The 19,303-nt window shown below is 40.3% G+C and overlaps 2 protein-coding genes across 2 annotated transcripts in view; both read right to left on the bottom strand.

The window, feature by feature from the left end:
* Positions 1–19,303, bottom strand: part of LOC118762166 (zinc finger protein 91-like) — a 50,272-nt gene that overhangs the window by 19,017 nt on the left and 11,952 nt on the right. The window contains exons 3-4 of the mRNA XM_036500649.1: positions 18,306–18,944; positions 3,029–3,141 (exon numbers count right to left, since the gene is read on the bottom strand). Of these exons, the coding sequence (XP_036356542.1) occupies positions 3,029–3,141; positions 18,306–18,944 (752 nt within the window). The remainder of the gene's footprint in view (positions 1–3,028; positions 3,142–18,305; positions 18,945–19,303) is intronic.
* LOC115227173 (zinc finger protein 239-like) lies at positions 15,428–16,853 on the bottom strand. Its single transcript, XM_036500650.1, has one exon. The coding sequence runs from the start codon at positions 16,605–16,607 to the stop codon at positions 16,179–16,181; it is 429 nt and encodes a 142-aa protein (XP_036356543.1). The 5' UTR covers positions 16,608–16,853; the 3' UTR covers positions 15,428–16,178.

The following is a 19,303-nucleotide window of genomic DNA, read 5'->3' as shown; positions in this document are numbered from 1 at the left end:
AACACGAGAAGTGTATACTAAAAAAATTACCTTATATGTAAAATATAGAGGTCAGAATTTAATGTAACATGGCTTACTCTGAAAACCACATCAGTGGTAACTTGTAAGCCAAAGTGATGGGTCAGAGAGTCAATACACATTTCAATTTGTAAGATTTGTAAAAAAAACTTAGTTCAAGTAAAAAAAAAATTACTTTTCACTTTGTATTCACCATCATCTGTCTCTCTCTACCTTTCTTTAACCTCTCCATCAGGACATTACCCACCTTCTAAAATTATATTCCTTACTCTCCTCTATATCACAACCTTAACTAAATATGTCCCCCTATCACGTCATACACACTTCTCACTCTTCCCGTCTCACTCATGGCCTTATCCTTTCTCTCCAATCACATGAAAGTGTTACTGTCGACCTAAGTATCGTAATGACAAGCAGAATTATTATAAGACCACCTTCCTTTACTTTTCCCACCCTCTCACCCCACTACTCTAACTAACATAAATACACCAGTTGAACAAACAAGCTTCTGATTACATATATACACCTACAATATTTTTGTGGGTGGTTTGGATAATATTTTTTGCAAGGTAATTACAAATCACATAAGGAGACCGGAGAAAAGTTTGATATTATTTATTCAGCATTACATGTGTTTCATTTCCTAATAGGAATTATAAACTTTTACGTAGGGAAAACATGAAAGATATTTCCTATAAGAAATTCTTCAGACATACATATGTGTGTGTGTGTGTGTGTTCCCTTGTCCAGATATTATGTGATGTTCGTAAAGGGCCATCATGACCGTCATGCTTGTGCAGTTGTTCATTTCCAGTCCTTTGCGTAAAATATGTCTCACCAGGAAAAATATTCCTTGCTTGGAAACAGGTGAGCATTGGTCACAAGAAAGGTACCCAGATGTAGAAAATCTCCATCAATGAATTCCATCTGATCCACAGAAGCATGAATAGGAGAATGTTAAATGATGAGGATCATCATCATCGGGGTTCGTCTTCTGTATGAATGCATTTACATTTCAATAATTGATCATTTTCATAGATTGAGCTATCAGAAATAGCTTAGGTTACAGTTATATCTTTCATATTGATAGGACTGTGTACAAACAATTCACCAATTTGAAAGAATGATTCAGGGTTAACATCACAGTGATGTGTTTTCCTTCCTCAGTCAATGCTCTTTTGATTCAATAATGGATGATTTCATGTCAAAGATCTACCATAGATGTCACATTCATATAGTTTCTATATTCTGTGGATGTCTTTATGAGATACGTCCTTTGTCCTTCTGAGGAAATGTTATACAACAAATATCACTGTGTTAGGGATGCACTTCACAAGGAAAGACTTGTTTAAATCACAAAAGATTTTGTGTAAATGATTTGCCACAGATATCACTGTGAATTGATTTCTCTTGAGTGTGAATGCATTTGTGTATAGTAAAGTGACTGTTTCCAGAGAATGTCTTAGCACAGCTATCACAGGGGTATGGTTTCTACCCTGTATGAATATGTTTGTGTTGAGGTAAGTCACTGTTCTGAGAGAAAGATTTACCACAGATATTACAAGGTTATCGTTCCGCCTCTATATGAATACATTTGTGTTTAGTTAAGCTGCTGCTTTCAGAGAACGATCTTCCACACATATCACAATGATAAGGTTTCTCTCCTGTATGAACCCGTTTGTGCGTAGTTAGGGTAGTGTTTCGAGAGAATGATATACCACAGATATCACAGTGATATGGTTTCTCCCCTGTATGAATACGTTTGTGCCGAGTTAAGTTATTGCCAGCAGAGAGTGATTTACCACAGATATCACAGGAATATGGCTTCTCTCCTGTATGAATACGCTTGTGTTTAGTTAAGGCACTGTTCTGAGAGAAAGATTTACCACAGAATCACAGGTATATGGTTTCTACCCTGTATGAATATGTTTGTGTTGAGTTAAGCCACTGTTCTGAGAGAAAGATTTACCACAGATATCACAGGTATATGGTTTCTCCCCTGTATGAACACGCTTGTGTTTAGTTAAGTTACTGCTTTCAGAGAATGATCTTCCACAGATATCACAGGTATATGGTTTCTCCCCTGTATGAATACCTTTGTGTATATTTAAGCCACCGCTATGAGAGAATGATTTACCGCAGATATCACAGGAATATGGTTTCTCTCCTGTATGGATACGTTTGTGTTGAGTTACAGCACTGCCAAAACAGAATGATTTACCACAGATATCACAGGTATATGGTTTCTCCTCTGTATGAACCCATTTGTGTTTAGTTAAGCTACTGCTATGAGAGAATAAATTACCACAGATATCACAAGAATATGGTTTCTCTCCCGTATCGATACGCGTGTGTGAAGTTAAGCCACCGCTATGAGAGAAAGATTTACCACAGATATCACAGTGATATGGTTTCTCCCCTGTATGAATATTTTTGTGTTGAGTTAAATGACTGTGATCAGAGAATGATTTTCCACAGATATCACAGGTATATGGTTTCTCCTCTGTATGAACCCATTTGTGAGTAGTTAAGCCACTGCTATGAGAGAATGATTTACCACAGATATCACAGTGATATGGTTTCTCACCTGTATGAATACGTTTGTGTTTAGTTAAGACAATGTTCTGAGAGAATGATTTACCACAGATATCACAGTCATATGGTTTCTCACCTGTATGAATATGTTTGTGTTTAGTTAAGACACCGTTCTGAGAGAATGATTTACCACAGATATCACAGTGATATGGTTTCTCACTGTATGAATACGTTTGTGTTTAGTTAAGACACCGTTCTGAGAGAATGATTTACCACAGATATCACAGGAATATGGTTTCTCTCCTGTATGGATACGTGTGTGTTCAGTTAAGTGACTGCTATGAGTGAATGATTTACCACAGATATCACAGTGATATGGTTTCTCCCCAGTATGAATACGTCTGTGCGTAGTCAGGGTAGTGTTTTGAGAGAATGATATACCACAGATATCACAGGTATATGGTTTCTCCTCTGTATGAACCCATTTGTGAGTAGCTAAGCCACTGCTATGAGAGAATGATTTACCACAGATATCACAGTGATATGGTTTCTCCCCTGTATGAATACGTTTGTGCTTAGTTACGCTACCTGCATCAGAGAAAGATTTACCACAGATATCACAATGATAAGGTTTCTCTCCTGTATGAACCCGTTTGTGTCGAGTTAAGTGACTGCCATTAGAGAATGATTTACCACAGATATCACAGTGATATGGTTTCTCTCCTGTATGAATACGTTTGTGTTGAGTTAAGCTATTCCTGTGAGACAATGATTTACCACTGATATCACAGTGATATGGTGCTTCCCCTGCATGATTTGTTTGTGTTGATTGAGTTTACTTTCTTCTAAGAATGACTCTTTGCAGATGTCACAGTCATATGATGATTTTCCTAATTCTTCCGACATCTCTTCACTAAAATAAAACTGAACCTTTAAGTTGTACAGATCAACAACTTTTCAAAAACATTTCTTCTCTCACCAAAATATATGGATATTTTTCTTCTTTTTGTTTTTATAGTTTATTCCAAACAAATATCACTTCTCTTATATTTCTTCTAAATGTGATCAATGCCAATATTTAAAAATGCCGCAAATACTCTTTGGAAATCTATCAATGTATATTTAACCCTTTAGTGTTCAGATTATTCTGTTAAATGTACTTTTTCACTCAAATTGTTTTGAATTAATCCTAGATCATCTTACAGCTTTGAGGTTTCAATGATGTGATTACTTACTTTTAGAATGGCATTGTAAGTTAGGTGTGAGAGGCTAGATATCGCCAGTTTGAATATAAAACATGTGGAATATATTGGGCCGGATTTGGCCAGTTTAAACACTAAGGGTTTTAAAGTTAAAAGAGAAAATTATCTTGCACATTTCAGACACAGAAGTAAAGAAATGCTTTCTCTTCAGAAGAAATATTTTACTGTAACTCAGCAACGTTTTATAGAAGCAGGATTATACGTTTGTCGAATATCTTTGCAGTGTCTTTTAAACATGAAACACAATGATGATTCTTTAAAAGTAAAAATTACTTTTTAGCCAATTTCATGTGATTTTCTGAAAGAATACGAAGGTAATATAAGATATCAAGTATGTTTAAAAGGCAGATATTCAAAAGTGCAAATTTACGACATTTCTTGTTCCAAAAATTTTAGATGTAATTCTTTATCTGTACTATTAAATTTATCCAATTTCTGCATTACCAAAATGTTTATATCATAGAGGAGACACATCTATTATAATACCAAACTCCTGGAATATAAAGTCTGTCATAGACACACTTCCACATACACACACACCAATATACATATAAATGACACTAGATTTCTGATGTTTTCATTGCAGTCTTGTATCTTTGTTTGCTAAAATAGATATTGCTCTTTCCCTACCTTCATCATCATCGTTTAACATCTGCTTTCCACGCTGGCATGGGTTGTGAGGTTTGACTGAGGACTGGCAAGCCATGAGGTTGAACAAGGTTTCAATCTTATCAGGCAAGATTTCTACAGCTGGATGCTGTTTGAGTGTGTAGCGGTTGCCTTTTATATGTGCCACGGAGCCAGTCAGGTAGCATTGGTATCGACTATGCTTGAATGGTGCCTTTTAACGTGCCACCGGCACGGGTGCAAGTCAGGCGGCGGCACTAGCATCAATCATGCTCAAATGGTACTTTTTACATGCTACCTGCATGGGAGCCATATACAAATACATATATATATATATATAAGGTTAGCTCAACGTTAATATTTTGCTGAGCATAAAAGATGAATAAATGTCAGTAAATAATATTGATGTCTCACTAACAGCATCAAAATCTTTGTGGGAAATTTTAATGTAGGAAAAATTATTGGTTGATGTGGAGAATGAAAGCCAGATTCCTCCAAAGAGTTTGGCGCGTCCTGAAGAAGGCAATGTGGTTGAAATGACCGCCACGTTCACTGAGCTGACACCTTGCCATTTCTTTCTCAGGGAGGGCCTAGTCTATGTCTCCCCTCTTCCTGCAAGCCCAGAGGAACTTAAGCAGAGAATTATTACCATACTGGTCGTGAGATGTGCGAAAAATAACAGCTAAATAGCTCATAAATCACACTCATTTTTTTCTTTTTTTGGTTGCCTGACCAAACGAATTCTCGTACGCAGAAATTTCTGAAAATTCCCGCAAATAAAAATATGTGACGAGGGATATATTAGGTGCTTAAAGCAGCACTACACACACACAAAAATTAAATAAATTAGAAAACCATATTAATTCTAACTTTTAATGATGCAGAAGAACCACAGAAATAAAGACTTCCTATGTTTCAAATATAAAAGCTTTTCCATTTCCTCTCGATGCGATATTTGTTCGTTTCAGTATTTCAAGTGCACACTCGTATTTTTATACATTCCCCATTTCTAACAAATTACATCGTAATTTTACCGCATTTAACGAAATTGTCGAATTTACACGTTAGAAAGAAAGATAAATGTTATCTAAACAAGGGATTGATCCGACGTTTTTACAAATAATTTAGAAAATAACCAAAAGTGCAATGAAATGTCTAAAAGAAAACGACAACACAATAAAAGTATTAAAATTACAGCCTTTCGTATAATTTCGTCTTAGTGAGATTTTTTTTTTTTTCCTTTTAACTTTCTCAACACATCGAAACAAATAAATGTACATAATACGACACATATATAATAGAAATGTTTAAATAAATACTTACATAGTAATAGATATGGAGAGAAAGAGTGAAGGAGGAAGACGTGAGAACTGGAGTCTGAGTGGACAACGACAGCTTCAAGAGAATTTCTAGATTTCTACAACAAACGTTAATTAATATTTTTCAGGTCCACATAATCGTAAATGGGGTATCTGTTTCTTTAGACAGTTAATTACCAATCACTTGTATATATTTGATTGGATTTTCTCTTAAATATCAGTTGTCAAGTGGAACTGATCAAGCAATCAAGGTGCGTGGGAAACAAGAACAAGAAATACTCTTAATGAGGGAGAACAAGGGGAACTAACTCCATATTTCTTTATTATGATTATACAATCGTTACATAGAAGGACAAATACAGGACATACATGCAAAAAACAGTTAAGAGGTTCGATTAAAAATTTTCCATAACATTTGGATTATTCATTATAAAAATTCGTCTGTAAATTGTCCTTTACATGACCAATAGAATATTATAACATTACATAAACTTTCGATCTTACCGAAGTTTTAAACCCCGGCAATTTATAAGGCCCCGCAGCTTTTGTTTCCTCTCCTCCCTCCATAGTTAAGCTGGGTTTCTGACACCCACCTTTTTTCCCACTTCCTTCCATCTTTTCTCATACACACCCCGTGGTAAGATCCTCTTTTCCAGCCCCATTTTGCTCTTCAGATGATATCTGAAGTAAGTGAGCAAGCCGGGGCCCGAGACAAAGGATCCTATCGCGACTCCTTCCATCCTTGTTCGCCACATGCATTCTTTTACTACTGCAACCGTGCAGTGAAAACATGCCTCACCTTCCTTCGAGAGTCCAGTTGGCGGTATCCTCTTAATCATAGACTCAGCCGACAGCTGTACTCGTCCCAGATGCGATAACACGTGTTCTGCGTAACTTATCAAGTCGGACAACTTCCGACAGTGTACAAAAGCGTGTTGGACGGTTTCATCGTCCAACTCGCACCTTGGACACGTCGGTGGCACTGAAATTCCGTGCCGCGATAACTTCTCGCGAACAGGTAAAGCATTCCTATAGCACTGCCAGGCCAGGGATCTTTGGAAATTATCCAAATACCCCGTCCTGAAAGTCTTTTTAAACAGGTTGGTAAGCTGGTCTTCGTCAAACCCCAGAGCCCCTCCTAGGACGTCGTCGTTCTTTGCCTCTACCAGCCTTCTATAAAATACCGAGGTGGTATTTCCGCAGCCGGCCTTGCCCGCCTTGTGGATCAGCGTGAGTGCCTGTCGGCACTCCTTTTGCCATAAAGTCAGTTTCCATCTTTTGATGCGACCGGGTTTAAAATTCACTAAGGAGGCCGGTCTCGGGAAAAATTTCCCTGCCAGCGGACTCCACACCTTATCACCCTCCAGGTGGTGCCAGAGATGCTTCAGCCTCAACGCATGTCTGCGCATCATCAACCAAGGCATTCCTAACCCACCCTTTAACGGTTCCTGGCAGCAAACGGAGCGCCTCACAAGTGGCTTTCCTCCCTTCCACAAAAAGCGGAAAAGGATTCGCTCCAACTTGCTAAGCCATGAATCGGGGCAAGGGACAACGGTCAGGCGGTAAGTGATTACAGATGCAATGAACATCTGTACCACCTCCACCCTTCCTTTCAAGGACAGAAACCTTCCGGACCAGGTCCGTACTATGGCCTCCACCTTGCTCGTCACCTCACTCCAGTTCCTCTCCGTTTGGGAGTCTGGCCCAAACCAAACTCCTAGCAACTTAACAGGGCCATCCGTCCAGTGTCCCACGACACTGGACGATATCGACTTGCTCCTCCAGGTGCCGAGGCGCAAGCCAACCGACTTGTCCTTGTTAACCTTTGCTCCTGCCACCGCCTCGTATCCTCTGATAGCCTCTTCCACACAAGGTAGCTGGGCCTCATTGGACACGATGAGGGTGACGTCATCCGCATAAGCAGTAACCGTCCTCCCACCTCCGATCTCATCCGAGTTACTTCCCAGCCTCTCCAACTTTCGCAGCAATGGCTCAAGAGCCAACACGTACAAAAGTGGTGACAAGGGGCGCCCTTGACGAACTGAACATTCGATCGAAAACGGTTCCGTTAGGTAACCGTTTATCTGGACGGTGGACTTGATGCCGCTATACATAGCGGAGATCCACCCGCGAAATTCAGGGCCCAGTCCAGCCGCTTCGAGGACCGTCGCCAGGTACTCATGGTCTACCCTATCGAACGCTTTACTTTGGTCTAAATGGACCATTACCCCGCCCTTGCCGGTTAATTTACCCACCCTATCTAAGGTGTAGCGTATAAGGTGAAGATTGTCCTGGATCGACCTGCCTGGAATTGCACATGTCTGTGCTCTCCCTACAAGTTTCTCCACGACAACCGTCAACCTTTTTGCCAACACCTTGGCCAAAATCTTTAACTCTACATTAAGTAGAGTTATGGGCCTGTAGTTACTAATGTTATCCCCCTTGCTCGGGTCTTTCTGGATTAGCGTCACCACTCCCCGGCTTACAGAACTGGGAATTCTCCCATTCTGCTGCCAGTTCGTGTAGACGCCTGCCAATATTCCCCCGAACAAGTCCGGCATACTTTGGTAAAACTCGTAGGGCAGACCATCCAACCCCGGCGACTTCTCCCCGGCGCATCCGGCCAGTATCCCCTCTATCTCCGCGGGAGTGATCGCTTCTTCACAGCACTCCACCTCACGCCCCGAGAGCCGCGGTCCGCCGGCTAGGAAGTCCTTTAAGGTCCTCCCCCGCTCCGGCGCCACACCACCCCCGAACACGCGGGTGAAATGCTGGTGAAGAAACTTTTGCATCTCCTCCTGTCCATAGATCTTTTGTCCCTGTTCGTCAGTTAAAGACTTGATTGAGGCTTTGTTACCTCTCTGACTCTCCACTCGACGGGCCCATCCGGCAACGTTAATACCTTCTCGTTTCCCAGCGCGTAGCTTAGCTCTGACTCTGCAACCTTCGTGTTTGGAGTTAAGGTGACGGTACAATACCGTCCTTGCCGCCATCACTCCGGATGCAGAGCCAGCTTCCATTGCCTCGTTTAGATTCTTAACTAAATCGTCCTCTATCCTAGACCTATCTAACCTTAGCTGATTGCTAAATCTAATGGACTCTGAACGAATGGCTCTTTTGAGGGAGTGCCACCATCTATTGTTAATGATGGTGCCACACAATGCCCTCTGTACTAACACCTTAATCCGGGTACGGAAGTCTTCACAATTCAAAATAGCCTTGTTCAGCTTCCAGTACCCGGGTCCGTCTATGACACTTGTCTAACTGCATCCTACACGTCACAAATTTGTGATCCGTGTAAGGCACAATGTGAAACTGTGGACAACTAAACGTATCCTTATCTCTTTTCTTAATAAATATCCTATCTAAATACGATCTGTGTGAGCCGTCGTTGTTACTCCACGTCCACTGTGGAACGCTCGGCTCATCCAGTCGGTAACGGTCCACTAGATCAAAGCTCTCTAGTAGACCCTTGAGGCTAGGGTTCCCCTTCCTATTGGTTGAGCCAACACTGTCGACCCGCGCTTCAAGGACAGTGTTAAAGTCCCCTACTAAGATTACCGTTTTCGACGTCGCTAAAAAGGGCTCCAGGTTCCGAAAAAAACCCGTCTGTCTACACTCATTCGGAGCGTAGACAGCTACCAACCTGAAGGACTGTTTACTTACGTGGGTCACATCCAGAACAACCAGCCTGCCTTCTGGGTCCAGAAAGACAGTACTTACCTGCAAGTCCAAGCTCTTCCTGATAAGGACTGCCATGCCTCTGCCTCTTCCTCGGCTAGGAGAAATAAATTTCTCGAACCCATTTAGAAGAGGCGAGAACGCTTGGGCCTCGTTCATCTTGGACTCGGTTGCAATAGCTATGTCCACTCCATGTGTCGTGAGGTCGTTCAGGAAACAAATTTGTTTCCATTTCGTCCCCATTCCACGTACATTCACACAACCCAGCTTAGCCATTGTCGGTGAGAGAAAAAATAAATGAACTTACGGTTGAGAAAGGGAGCATGACAGTTTAAATCTGCCCGCTTCCCCTTCTTCCTCCCTTGTGGTCGTAGCTGCAGGGCTCTTAACCGGCGTTGCCACCGGCTCTGGGTAGGTGTGGTTGCCGGGGTTATAACAAGTTTACCCTCCAGTACTTCCTTTGTTACGTCTCTTATCAGTCTATTCTTTAGATGTTCTTGTAGTATTTCCTCCTTCCACTCGTCTTCCTTTATTTTTGCGAAGCGAGTGGTTGCTTTTATGTCTGTAGCCTTGCTAAATAGTTTAAATTTGGAAAATTTAAAGTATTTATATACCCTCTCGTTTTTTTCATCAAATGCAATGATATTATCATTTTTTTTTTAAAGACTTTTTCACATCTTGTTTTATGGGGAGGGGCTTGGCGAACTGTTTTCCAATGAATACAGTGCCGTGGGAGTAGGGCTGGGGAATTTGCTTTGTGTGTATGTCTGCGGTGCTTGCTGATTTTTTCCTTGTTTGGGGAGGGGAGTCCAGGGTGTTATCCTTCTTTCCTCTGTGTGTCACCCGTGTGCAATCCATCCGCTCGACACAATCCTCCGCCTCTGCTTCCCTGCCCGTCGTCGTCCTGCTCTCCCCTTCAGTGCTTGAAGCACCTTGAGGAGGGGCCTCGTTGTCTTTCCTCTCCTTTAAGCAGCTCGAGCGGACGTGACCCCTCTCGCCACACTCAAAACACCTAGGTCTGCGCCCCTCCACTGACACTCCCATGGACGCTCCATCCTCATCAAACATCCCATCGGGCAGGCTCTCCAACATCTTGTTCTCCGCCTGAACGAGGAGCTCCAGCGTCCGTCCCCTCCAGCGCACCTCCTCCCTCCCTCTCATCCGCAGAATCGAAACCTCCCGCTCAACATTGCGCAGGACCGCCGCTGCCACCCACACTATATCACACCCTCCCGGTACGTCCTCCACCAGCAGCTCAGCCGCTCCCCACCCCCATACACGAGGGCAGCAACATGATATCATCATTTTTCAGGGTCACAGATGACACCTCTCCTGCCACCTCAGCCGAGTCAAAATGTGATTCAACAGCAGCACTGCGAGCACCTCGAACGACACGGCGAATCCCGTCCCACACCGGGGACAAGCACTCCTCGACCATCTCGCTTCTAACGTCCATAATTTTCCCCTCCTTGCAGCTATACACCTTGTATACAACTGTTCCTTCCTCTGCCTCTTGCACCTTCGCCTGCGGCGGCACAAACTCGATTTCGCCTCCCTCCACCTTTACAAAGTTCCCAAATTCGAACAGCTGTTCGATCCTGGATTCAACGTCCATCATGGTTCCGCCCACCGCGGCCGAAAAAGACCGTTTTGCCACTTCAGTGTCCCCCAATTCACCATCGCGGGAAAATCATTCCTCGACGCCAAGTCGAAATCCATTTCTCAAAAATGTTTCAAAAACCACCTCGAAGGCAACAACAATTTCAAACACAGAATTCTCCGCCCCGCAGGGCGAAAACCACCGTTACACAACGGGCACCGTTCAATCAACAACCAACACAAACAACGATGAGCAAAAAATCTAACTCTCTCAACAAAAGGCAGCAAACTTCTCAAAACGCAGATGAAAGTTCAAGGGAACTAACTCCAGTCTTTAAAGAATTGCGGCTCTACTTTAATAGATTTGGGATTTTGTGAAAGAGATTTCTTCAATATTCGGCTTCATCACTGTTATGTGTTGTTTTCTTCTAATGGGATAAACAACTCAATACGAAGCATAGTTATTCTTTTACGTGTTTAATTACTTTTTCATGTTACGCGAACTGGACTACATTCCGCGCAGCGACACCGGTATAACTTTAGACACAGCGTAGTAATACTTATAAAATAGTGCCAAAAGCGGGGACGTATTCCGCACACACACGCCCACGCATATATATGAACGTGTAACATCCCTTTTTTTTTGAAAAAAAAAAGGGGTCTTTTGGCAGTGAAGACAAATATAGCAGTCTCCCTTACTCTAATGGATTGTCAGCGCGAGGTGGAAATCCTGCAGCAGAAACCGTGAGATTATTCTGCCTCTGCTTTGTAATCGAGCAGAATTAGTTACTTGTCTTTTCATTTATTTGGAAAAAACTTTATCATGAATAAAAAGAGAAAATATTTACGTTTTTTAAAATCAAAATATACCATTGGTTTAATTGCCTAAAAAACATTTTCCGATTAATTATCCCACCGCTGCCACCATGTTATGTTTTATTTCGTTCTAATGGGATAAACAACTCAATACGAAGCCATTGTTATTCTTTTACGTGTTTAATTACCTTTTCATGTTACACGAACTGGACTACATTCAGCGTAGTGATACATATAAACTTTATACTGTCACTAACAAAATAGTGCCAAAAGTGGGGATGTATTCTACTTACGTATACCTGCGTATTCACACAGATATGAATGTGTCACACTGTGGTTTAAAGTTTGATCATTCTTACCCATTAAGAAAACAATATTTGGAAGCTGTCATTTTGTTCATGTAAAAAAGGGGTGTGAAATGTCAAATTATTGTGATTTTGGACTTTTTACAGGTTAATTCATACGATTCTGCAAATACGTAATATAAAAAAAACTTTGTTCAATTAAAAACAAATTACTTTTAACTATGCACTGTCCATCACCATTTCCTCCACCACAACCATCATCTCTCTCTCTCTCTTTGTGCCTCAAATCTCACCATCAGAACATCACCACTCTGCTAAAATTATATTGCTAACTTCTCTATATCATCAACTTCAACTGACTTTTTTAACGATGTAAGAAATATTATGTTCCCCTCTATCACATATCATGTACACTTCTCTCTGTTCCTCTTTCTATCTTACTCTTTGCTTTAATATATGGGTGCTTGAAACTCTTAGATAAGAATTGCTGGGACCAGTATTCCGTTTGGGACATGCTTTTGAAAAGGAAAGAAAGCATGCCCTTTTTTGGAACGACTTCTGACTGGAGACGAAAAATGGATTGCATGCTTAATGTGCAAAACTGATCCTGGAGTTTGCAGAAATATCCCCCAAGCAGCCAAAGATGAATATCCATGGCAACAAACCCGTCCTTTGTGTTTGGTGGAAACATAAAGGCATTAATATGACCTTCTCCCATGAAACCAGACCATTCATTCTGTTGTGTTCTGTCGTCAACTGGCTAATTTGAACCAAAATATATCAAAGAACTGCGGCTGGAGATTACCAACAGAAAAGCATTAGTCTTCCAACAAGACAATGCCCGATCATTGTCAAATAGAAAGGATTCACCCTATCTCCCTCATATTCCTTATAGTCTTCATTTTTATGTCGTATGTTTTTTAAACCAATATTCTTTCACCCGATGCATTCTTAATTGAATTCTTCTCTTTTTGCTTTGCATCTCTTACAGATTTAAGTCTTTAATTTTATAAATATATATTTATATAATCTTTTAGCTGTTTATCCATTATCCAAAAACAAAAGCTCCCGGTCACTAGTCATGGCCTCGGTGTCCAGTGAGGCAATGGATTGGGTTATTCCTGAAACCAAAACACTCTAAAGTGGAGCCTGTATTGTGTCTGCATCAAAAGATAGTCGCTCATCTGCTACTCACTGAAAACTGAAGGAAATTGGAATACGGTAATTACTTAATACACTTTATGCACAATTTTATGAGGTTGTCACAGTTCTAGGACAGCACTCTTCGCCCTATGAGATGACATCTGGTGTACCACAGGGATCTGTTCTTGGCCCCCTTTTATTTGTTGCATATGTTAATGATATAGATGCCAACTTAAAGAATGCCACAGTGCTGAAATATGCAGATGACATCAAGCTGTACCTCAAAATAAAGAGGTCAAATCCTGTACACTATAGATCTCTATTGCAAGCAGACCTGGACACAATGCAGCAGTGGATCATGGACTGGCAACTCAAGCTGGCTGAGGACAAATGTACCACCATGCCTTTTGGGAGAAACCCAGCGTCCACCTACTCCCTCCACAACGCTAGTCTCAAAAAGTCTTCATGTGAACGTGACCTGGGTGTTATTGTCGACAGTGATTTGCGTTGGACAAAACACATCGCTAAAATTGTCAAGAAGGCTGAGGGTGTCTTGGCATCACTCACCAAATCCTTTGTGAGCCGCACTCCGGCTATACATCTGCGGCTTTATATAGCTATGGTAAGACCTCACCTGGAATTTGCATCACTGGTCTGGAACCCTTATCTTGCCCAGGATATCAATCGTCTGGAAGCTGTTCAGCGACGTGCAACCAAAAGAATACCCTCCATCAGGCATTTGCCATATCCTGAACGCCTTACTTCCCTGGGCATGGACACATTGAAACTCCGACGTCTGGCAGTTGAAGTGGCAGACACCCATAAAATTATCAACCATCGTACAAACAATAACTCTGAGCACCTTTTCAAACTCCACCCATCTAACACCCGTGGACATATTTACAAAGTAAGAAAACAGCAGTTCCCATGACTTCAGGAAACATTTTTTCATGCTGAGAGTTGCTGAAGCATGGAACAAACTGCCGGCATCAGTTGTTAGTTGTCGGAGCACTGCATCCTTCAAAACTTCCATGCTTCCTGAGATCCGCCAACGCTACACTTGATTTTCTCCCCTCCATACACACACAAGCATGTATCTGACACATACACTGTTCGCTTCCCAGACATTTGTACATCACTGCATATGCTTTATATGCACTTTTGACAAGTTGTGGTGCACCTGAACACTGTATACAATAATTTCATTATTATTATTATTATTATTATTAGTATTATTATTATTATTATTATTATTATATTATTATAAAATAAATATTTGCTCATATTTTTCCAGTTTTCTCATAAACAGAAAAAAATTACATTTTAAAATTTACATGGGCACAATTTCTTATCTGAAACACGAGAAGTGTATACTAAAAAAATTACCTTATATGTAAAATATAGGGGTCAGAATTTAATGTAACATGGCTTACTCTGAAAACCACATCAGTGGAAACTTGTAAGCCAAGGTGATGGGTCAGAGAGTCAATACACATTTCAATTTGTAAGATTTGTAAAAAAAACTTAGTTCAAATAAAAAAAAAATTACTTTTCACTTTGTATTCACCACCACAACCACCACCATCATCTGTCTCTCTCTACCATTCTTTAACCTCTCCATCAGGACATTACCCACCTTCTAAAATTATATTCCTTACTCTCCTCTATATCACAACCTTAACTAAATATGTCCCCCTATCACGTCATACACACTTCTCACTCTTCCCGTCTCACTCATGGCCTTATCCTTTCTCTCCAATCACATGAAAGTGTTACTGTCGACCTAAGTATCGTAATGACAAGCAGAATTATTATAAGACCACCTTCCTTTACTTTTCCCACCCTCTCACCCCACTACTCAAACTAACATAAATACACCAGTTGAACAAACAAGCTTCTGATTACATATATACACCTACAATATTTTTGTGGGTGGTTTGGATAATATTTTTTGCAAGGTAATTACAAATCACATAAGGAGACCGGAGAAAAGTTTGATATTATTTATTCAGCATTACATGTGTTTCATTTCCTAATAGGAATCAAAAGCTTTTAGATGTGTAGAAAACATGAAAGATATTTCCTATAAGAAATTCTTCAGAGATACATATGTGTGTGTGTGTATCCTTGTCCAGATATTATGTGATGTTCGGAAAGGGCCATCATGACCGTCTTGTGCAGTTGTTCATTTCCAGTCCTTCGCGTGAAATATGTCTCACCAGGGAAAATATTTCCTTGCTTGGAAACAGGTGAGCATTGGTCACAAGAAAGGTACCCAGATGTAGAAAATCTCCATCAATGAATTCCATCTGATCCACAGAAGCATGAATAGGAGAATGTTAAATGATGAGGATCATCATCATCGGGGTTCGTCTTCTGTATGAATGCATTTACATTTCAATAATTGATCATTTTCATAGATTGAGTTATCAGAAAAAGCTTAGGCTACAGTTATATCTTTCATATTAATAGGACTGTGTACAAACAATTCACCAATTTGAAAGAATGATTCAGGGTTAACATCACAGTGATATGTTTTCGTTCCTCAGTCAATGCTCTTTTGATTCAATAATGGATGATTTCATGTCAAAGATTTACCATAGATGTCACATTCATATAGTTTCTATATTCTGTGGATGTCTTTATGAGATACGTCCTTTGTCCTTCTGAGGAAATGTTATACAACAAATATCACTGTGTTAGGGACCCACTTCAGAAGGAAAGACTTGTTTAAATCAGAAATGATTTTGTGTAAATGATTTGCCACAGATATCACTGTGAATTGATTTTTCTTGAATGTGAATGCATTTGTGTATAGGAAAGTGACTTTTTCCAGAGAATGTCTTACCACAGCTATCACAGGTATATGGTTTCTACCCTGTATGAATATGTTTGTGTTGAGTTAAGACACTGTTCTGAGAGAATGATTTACCACAGATATCACAGGTATATGGTTTCTCCCCTGTATGAACACGCTTGTGTATAGTTAAGTTACTGCTTTCAGAGAATGATCTTCCACAGATATCACAGGTATATGGTTTCTCCCCTGTATGAATACGTTTGTGTATATTTAAGCCACCGCTATGAGAGAATGATTTACCACAGATATCACAGGAATATGGTTTCTCTCCTGTATGGATACGTTTGTGTTGAGTTACAGCACTGCCAAAACAGAATGATTTACCACAGATATCACAGGTATATAGTTTCTCCTCTGTATGAACCCATTTGTGTTTAGTTAAGCTACTGCTATGAGAGAAAAAATTACCACAGATATCACAAGAATATGGTTTCTCTCCCATATGGATACGCGTGTGTGAAGTTAAGCCACCGCTATGAGAGAAAGATTTACCACAGATATCACAGTGATATGGTTTCTCCCCTGTATGAATATTTTTGTGTTGAGTTAAATGACTGTGATCAGAGAATGATTTTCCACAGATATCACAGGTATATGGTTTCTCCTCTGTATGAACCCATTTGTGAGTAGTTAAGCCACTGCTATGAGAATGATTTACCACAGATATCAGTGATATGGTTTCTCACCTGTATGAATACGTTTGTGTTTAGTTAAGACACCGTTCTGAGAGAATGATTTACCACAGATATCACAGGTATATGGTTTCTCTCCTGTATGGATACGTGTGTGTTGAGTTAAGCCACCGCTATGAGAGAATGATTTACCACAGATATCACAGTGATATGGTTTCTCTCCTGTATGGATACGTGTGTGTTTAGTTAAGTGACTGGAACCAATGAATGATTTACCACAGATATCACAGTGATATGGTTTCTCCCCAGTATGAATACGTCTGTGCGTAGTCAGGGTAGTGTTTTGAGAGAATGATATACCACAGATATCACAGTGATATGGTTTCTCCTCTGTATGAACCGATTTGTGAGTAGTTAAGCCACTGCTATGAAGGATGATTTACCACAGATATCACAGTGATATGGTTTCTCACCTGTATGAACACGTTTGTGTCGAGTTAAGGGACTGCCATGAGAGAATGATATACCACAGATATCACAGTGATATGGTTTCTCGCCTGTATGAATACGTTTGTGCACAGTTAAGCTGCCACTTTGAGAGAAAGATTTACTACAGATATCACAGGAATATGGTTTCTCCCCTGTATGAGTACGTTTGTGCTTAGTTACGCTACTTCCATCAGGGAAAGATTTACCACAGATATCACAGTGATATGGTTTCTCGCCTGTATGAATGCTTTTGTGAATTGTCAAGTTACTTCATAAAGTGAAGGATTTACCACAGATATCACAATGATAAGGTTTCTCTCCTGTATGAACACGTTTGTGCTTAGTTGCGCTACTTCCATCAGTGAAAGATTTACCACAGATATCACAGTGATATGGTTTCTCCCCTGTATGAATATTTTTGTGTTGAGTTAAATGACTGTGATCAGAGAATGATTTTCCACAGATATCACAGGTATATGGTTTCTCCTCTGTATGAACCCATTTGTGAGTAGTTAAGCCACTGCTATGAGAATGATTTACCACAGATATCAGTGATATGGTTTCTCACCTGTATGAATACGTTTGTGTTTAGTTAAGACACCGTTCTGAGAGAATGATTTACCACAGATATCACAGGTATATGGTTTCTCCTGTATGGATACGTGTGTGTGTTGAGTTAAGCCACCGCTATGAGAGAATGATTTACCACAGATATCACAGTGATATGGTTTCTCTCCTGTATGGATACGTGTGTGTTTAGTTAAGTGACTGGAACCAATGAATGATTTACCACAGATATCACAGTGATATGGTTTCTCCCCAGTATGAATACGTCTGTGCGTAGTCAGGGTAGTGTTTTGAGAGAATGATATACCACAGATATCACAGTGATATGGTTTCTCCTCTGTATGAACCGATTTGTGAGTAGTTAAGCCACTGCTATGAGAGAATGATTTACCACAGATATCACAGTGATATGGTTTCTCACCTGTATGAACGTTTGTGTCGAGTTAAGGGACTGCCATGAGAGAATGATATACCACAGATATCACAGTGATATGGTTTCTCGCCTGTATGAATACGTTTGTGCACAGTTAAGCTGCCACTTTGAGAGAAAGATTTACTACAGATATCACAGGAATATGGTTTCTCCCCTGTATGAGTACGTTTGTGCTTAGTTACGCTACTTCCATCAGGGAAAGATTTACCACAGATATCACAGTGATATGGTTTCTCGCCTGTATGAATGCTTTTGTGAATTGTCAAGTTACTTCCTAAAGTGAAGGATTTACCACAGATATCACAATGATAAGGTTTCTCTCCTGTATGAACACGTTTGTGCTTAGTTGCGCTACTTCCATCAGTGAAAGATTTACCACAGATATCACAGTGATATTGTTTCTCCTCTGTATGAATGTGTTTGTGAATTGTCAAGCTACTTCCTAAAGTGAAGGATTTACCACAGATATCACAATGATAAGGTTTCTCTCCTGTATGAACCCGTTTGTGTGGAGTTAAGTGACTGCTATCAGAGAATGATTTACCACAGATATCACAGTGATATGGTTTCTCCCCTGTATGAATACGTTTGTGCTTAGTTACGCTACCTGCATCAGAGAAAGATTTACCACAGATATCACAATGATAAGGTTTCTCTCCTGTATGAACCCGTTTTTGTCGAGTTAAGTGACTGCCATTAGAGAATGATTTACCACAGATATCACAGTGATATGGTTTCTCTCCTGTATGAATACGTTTGTGTTGAGTTAAGCTATTCCTGTGAGACAATGATTTACCACTGATATCACAGTGATATGGTGCTTCCCCTGCATGAATTTGTTTGTGTTGATTGAGTTTACTTTCTTCTAAGAATGACTCTTTGCAGATGTCACAGTCATATGATGATTTTCCTAATTCTTCCGACATCTCTTCAAGAAAAATAAAACTGAACCTTTAAGTTGTACAGATCAACAACTTTTCAAAAATATTTCTTCTCTCACCAAAATATATGGATATT

This window comes from Octopus sinensis, linkage group LG2 (genome assembly GCF_006345805.1).
Source record: "Octopus sinensis linkage group LG2, ASM634580v1, whole genome shotgun sequence".
NCBI lineage: Eukaryota > Metazoa > Mollusca > Cephalopoda > Octopoda > Octopodidae > Octopus > Octopus sinensis.
Note: the sequence above shows the minus strand (reverse complement) of the source record. Positions and strands in the feature narration are given on the sequence as shown.

What these genes read in the sequence shown, in the direction of transcription:
- LOC115227173 (XM_036500650.1), bottom strand. Translation starts at nt 16,607, where the DNA reads ATGGGAGAGAAACCATATTCTTGTGATATCTGTGGTAATTTTTTCTCT.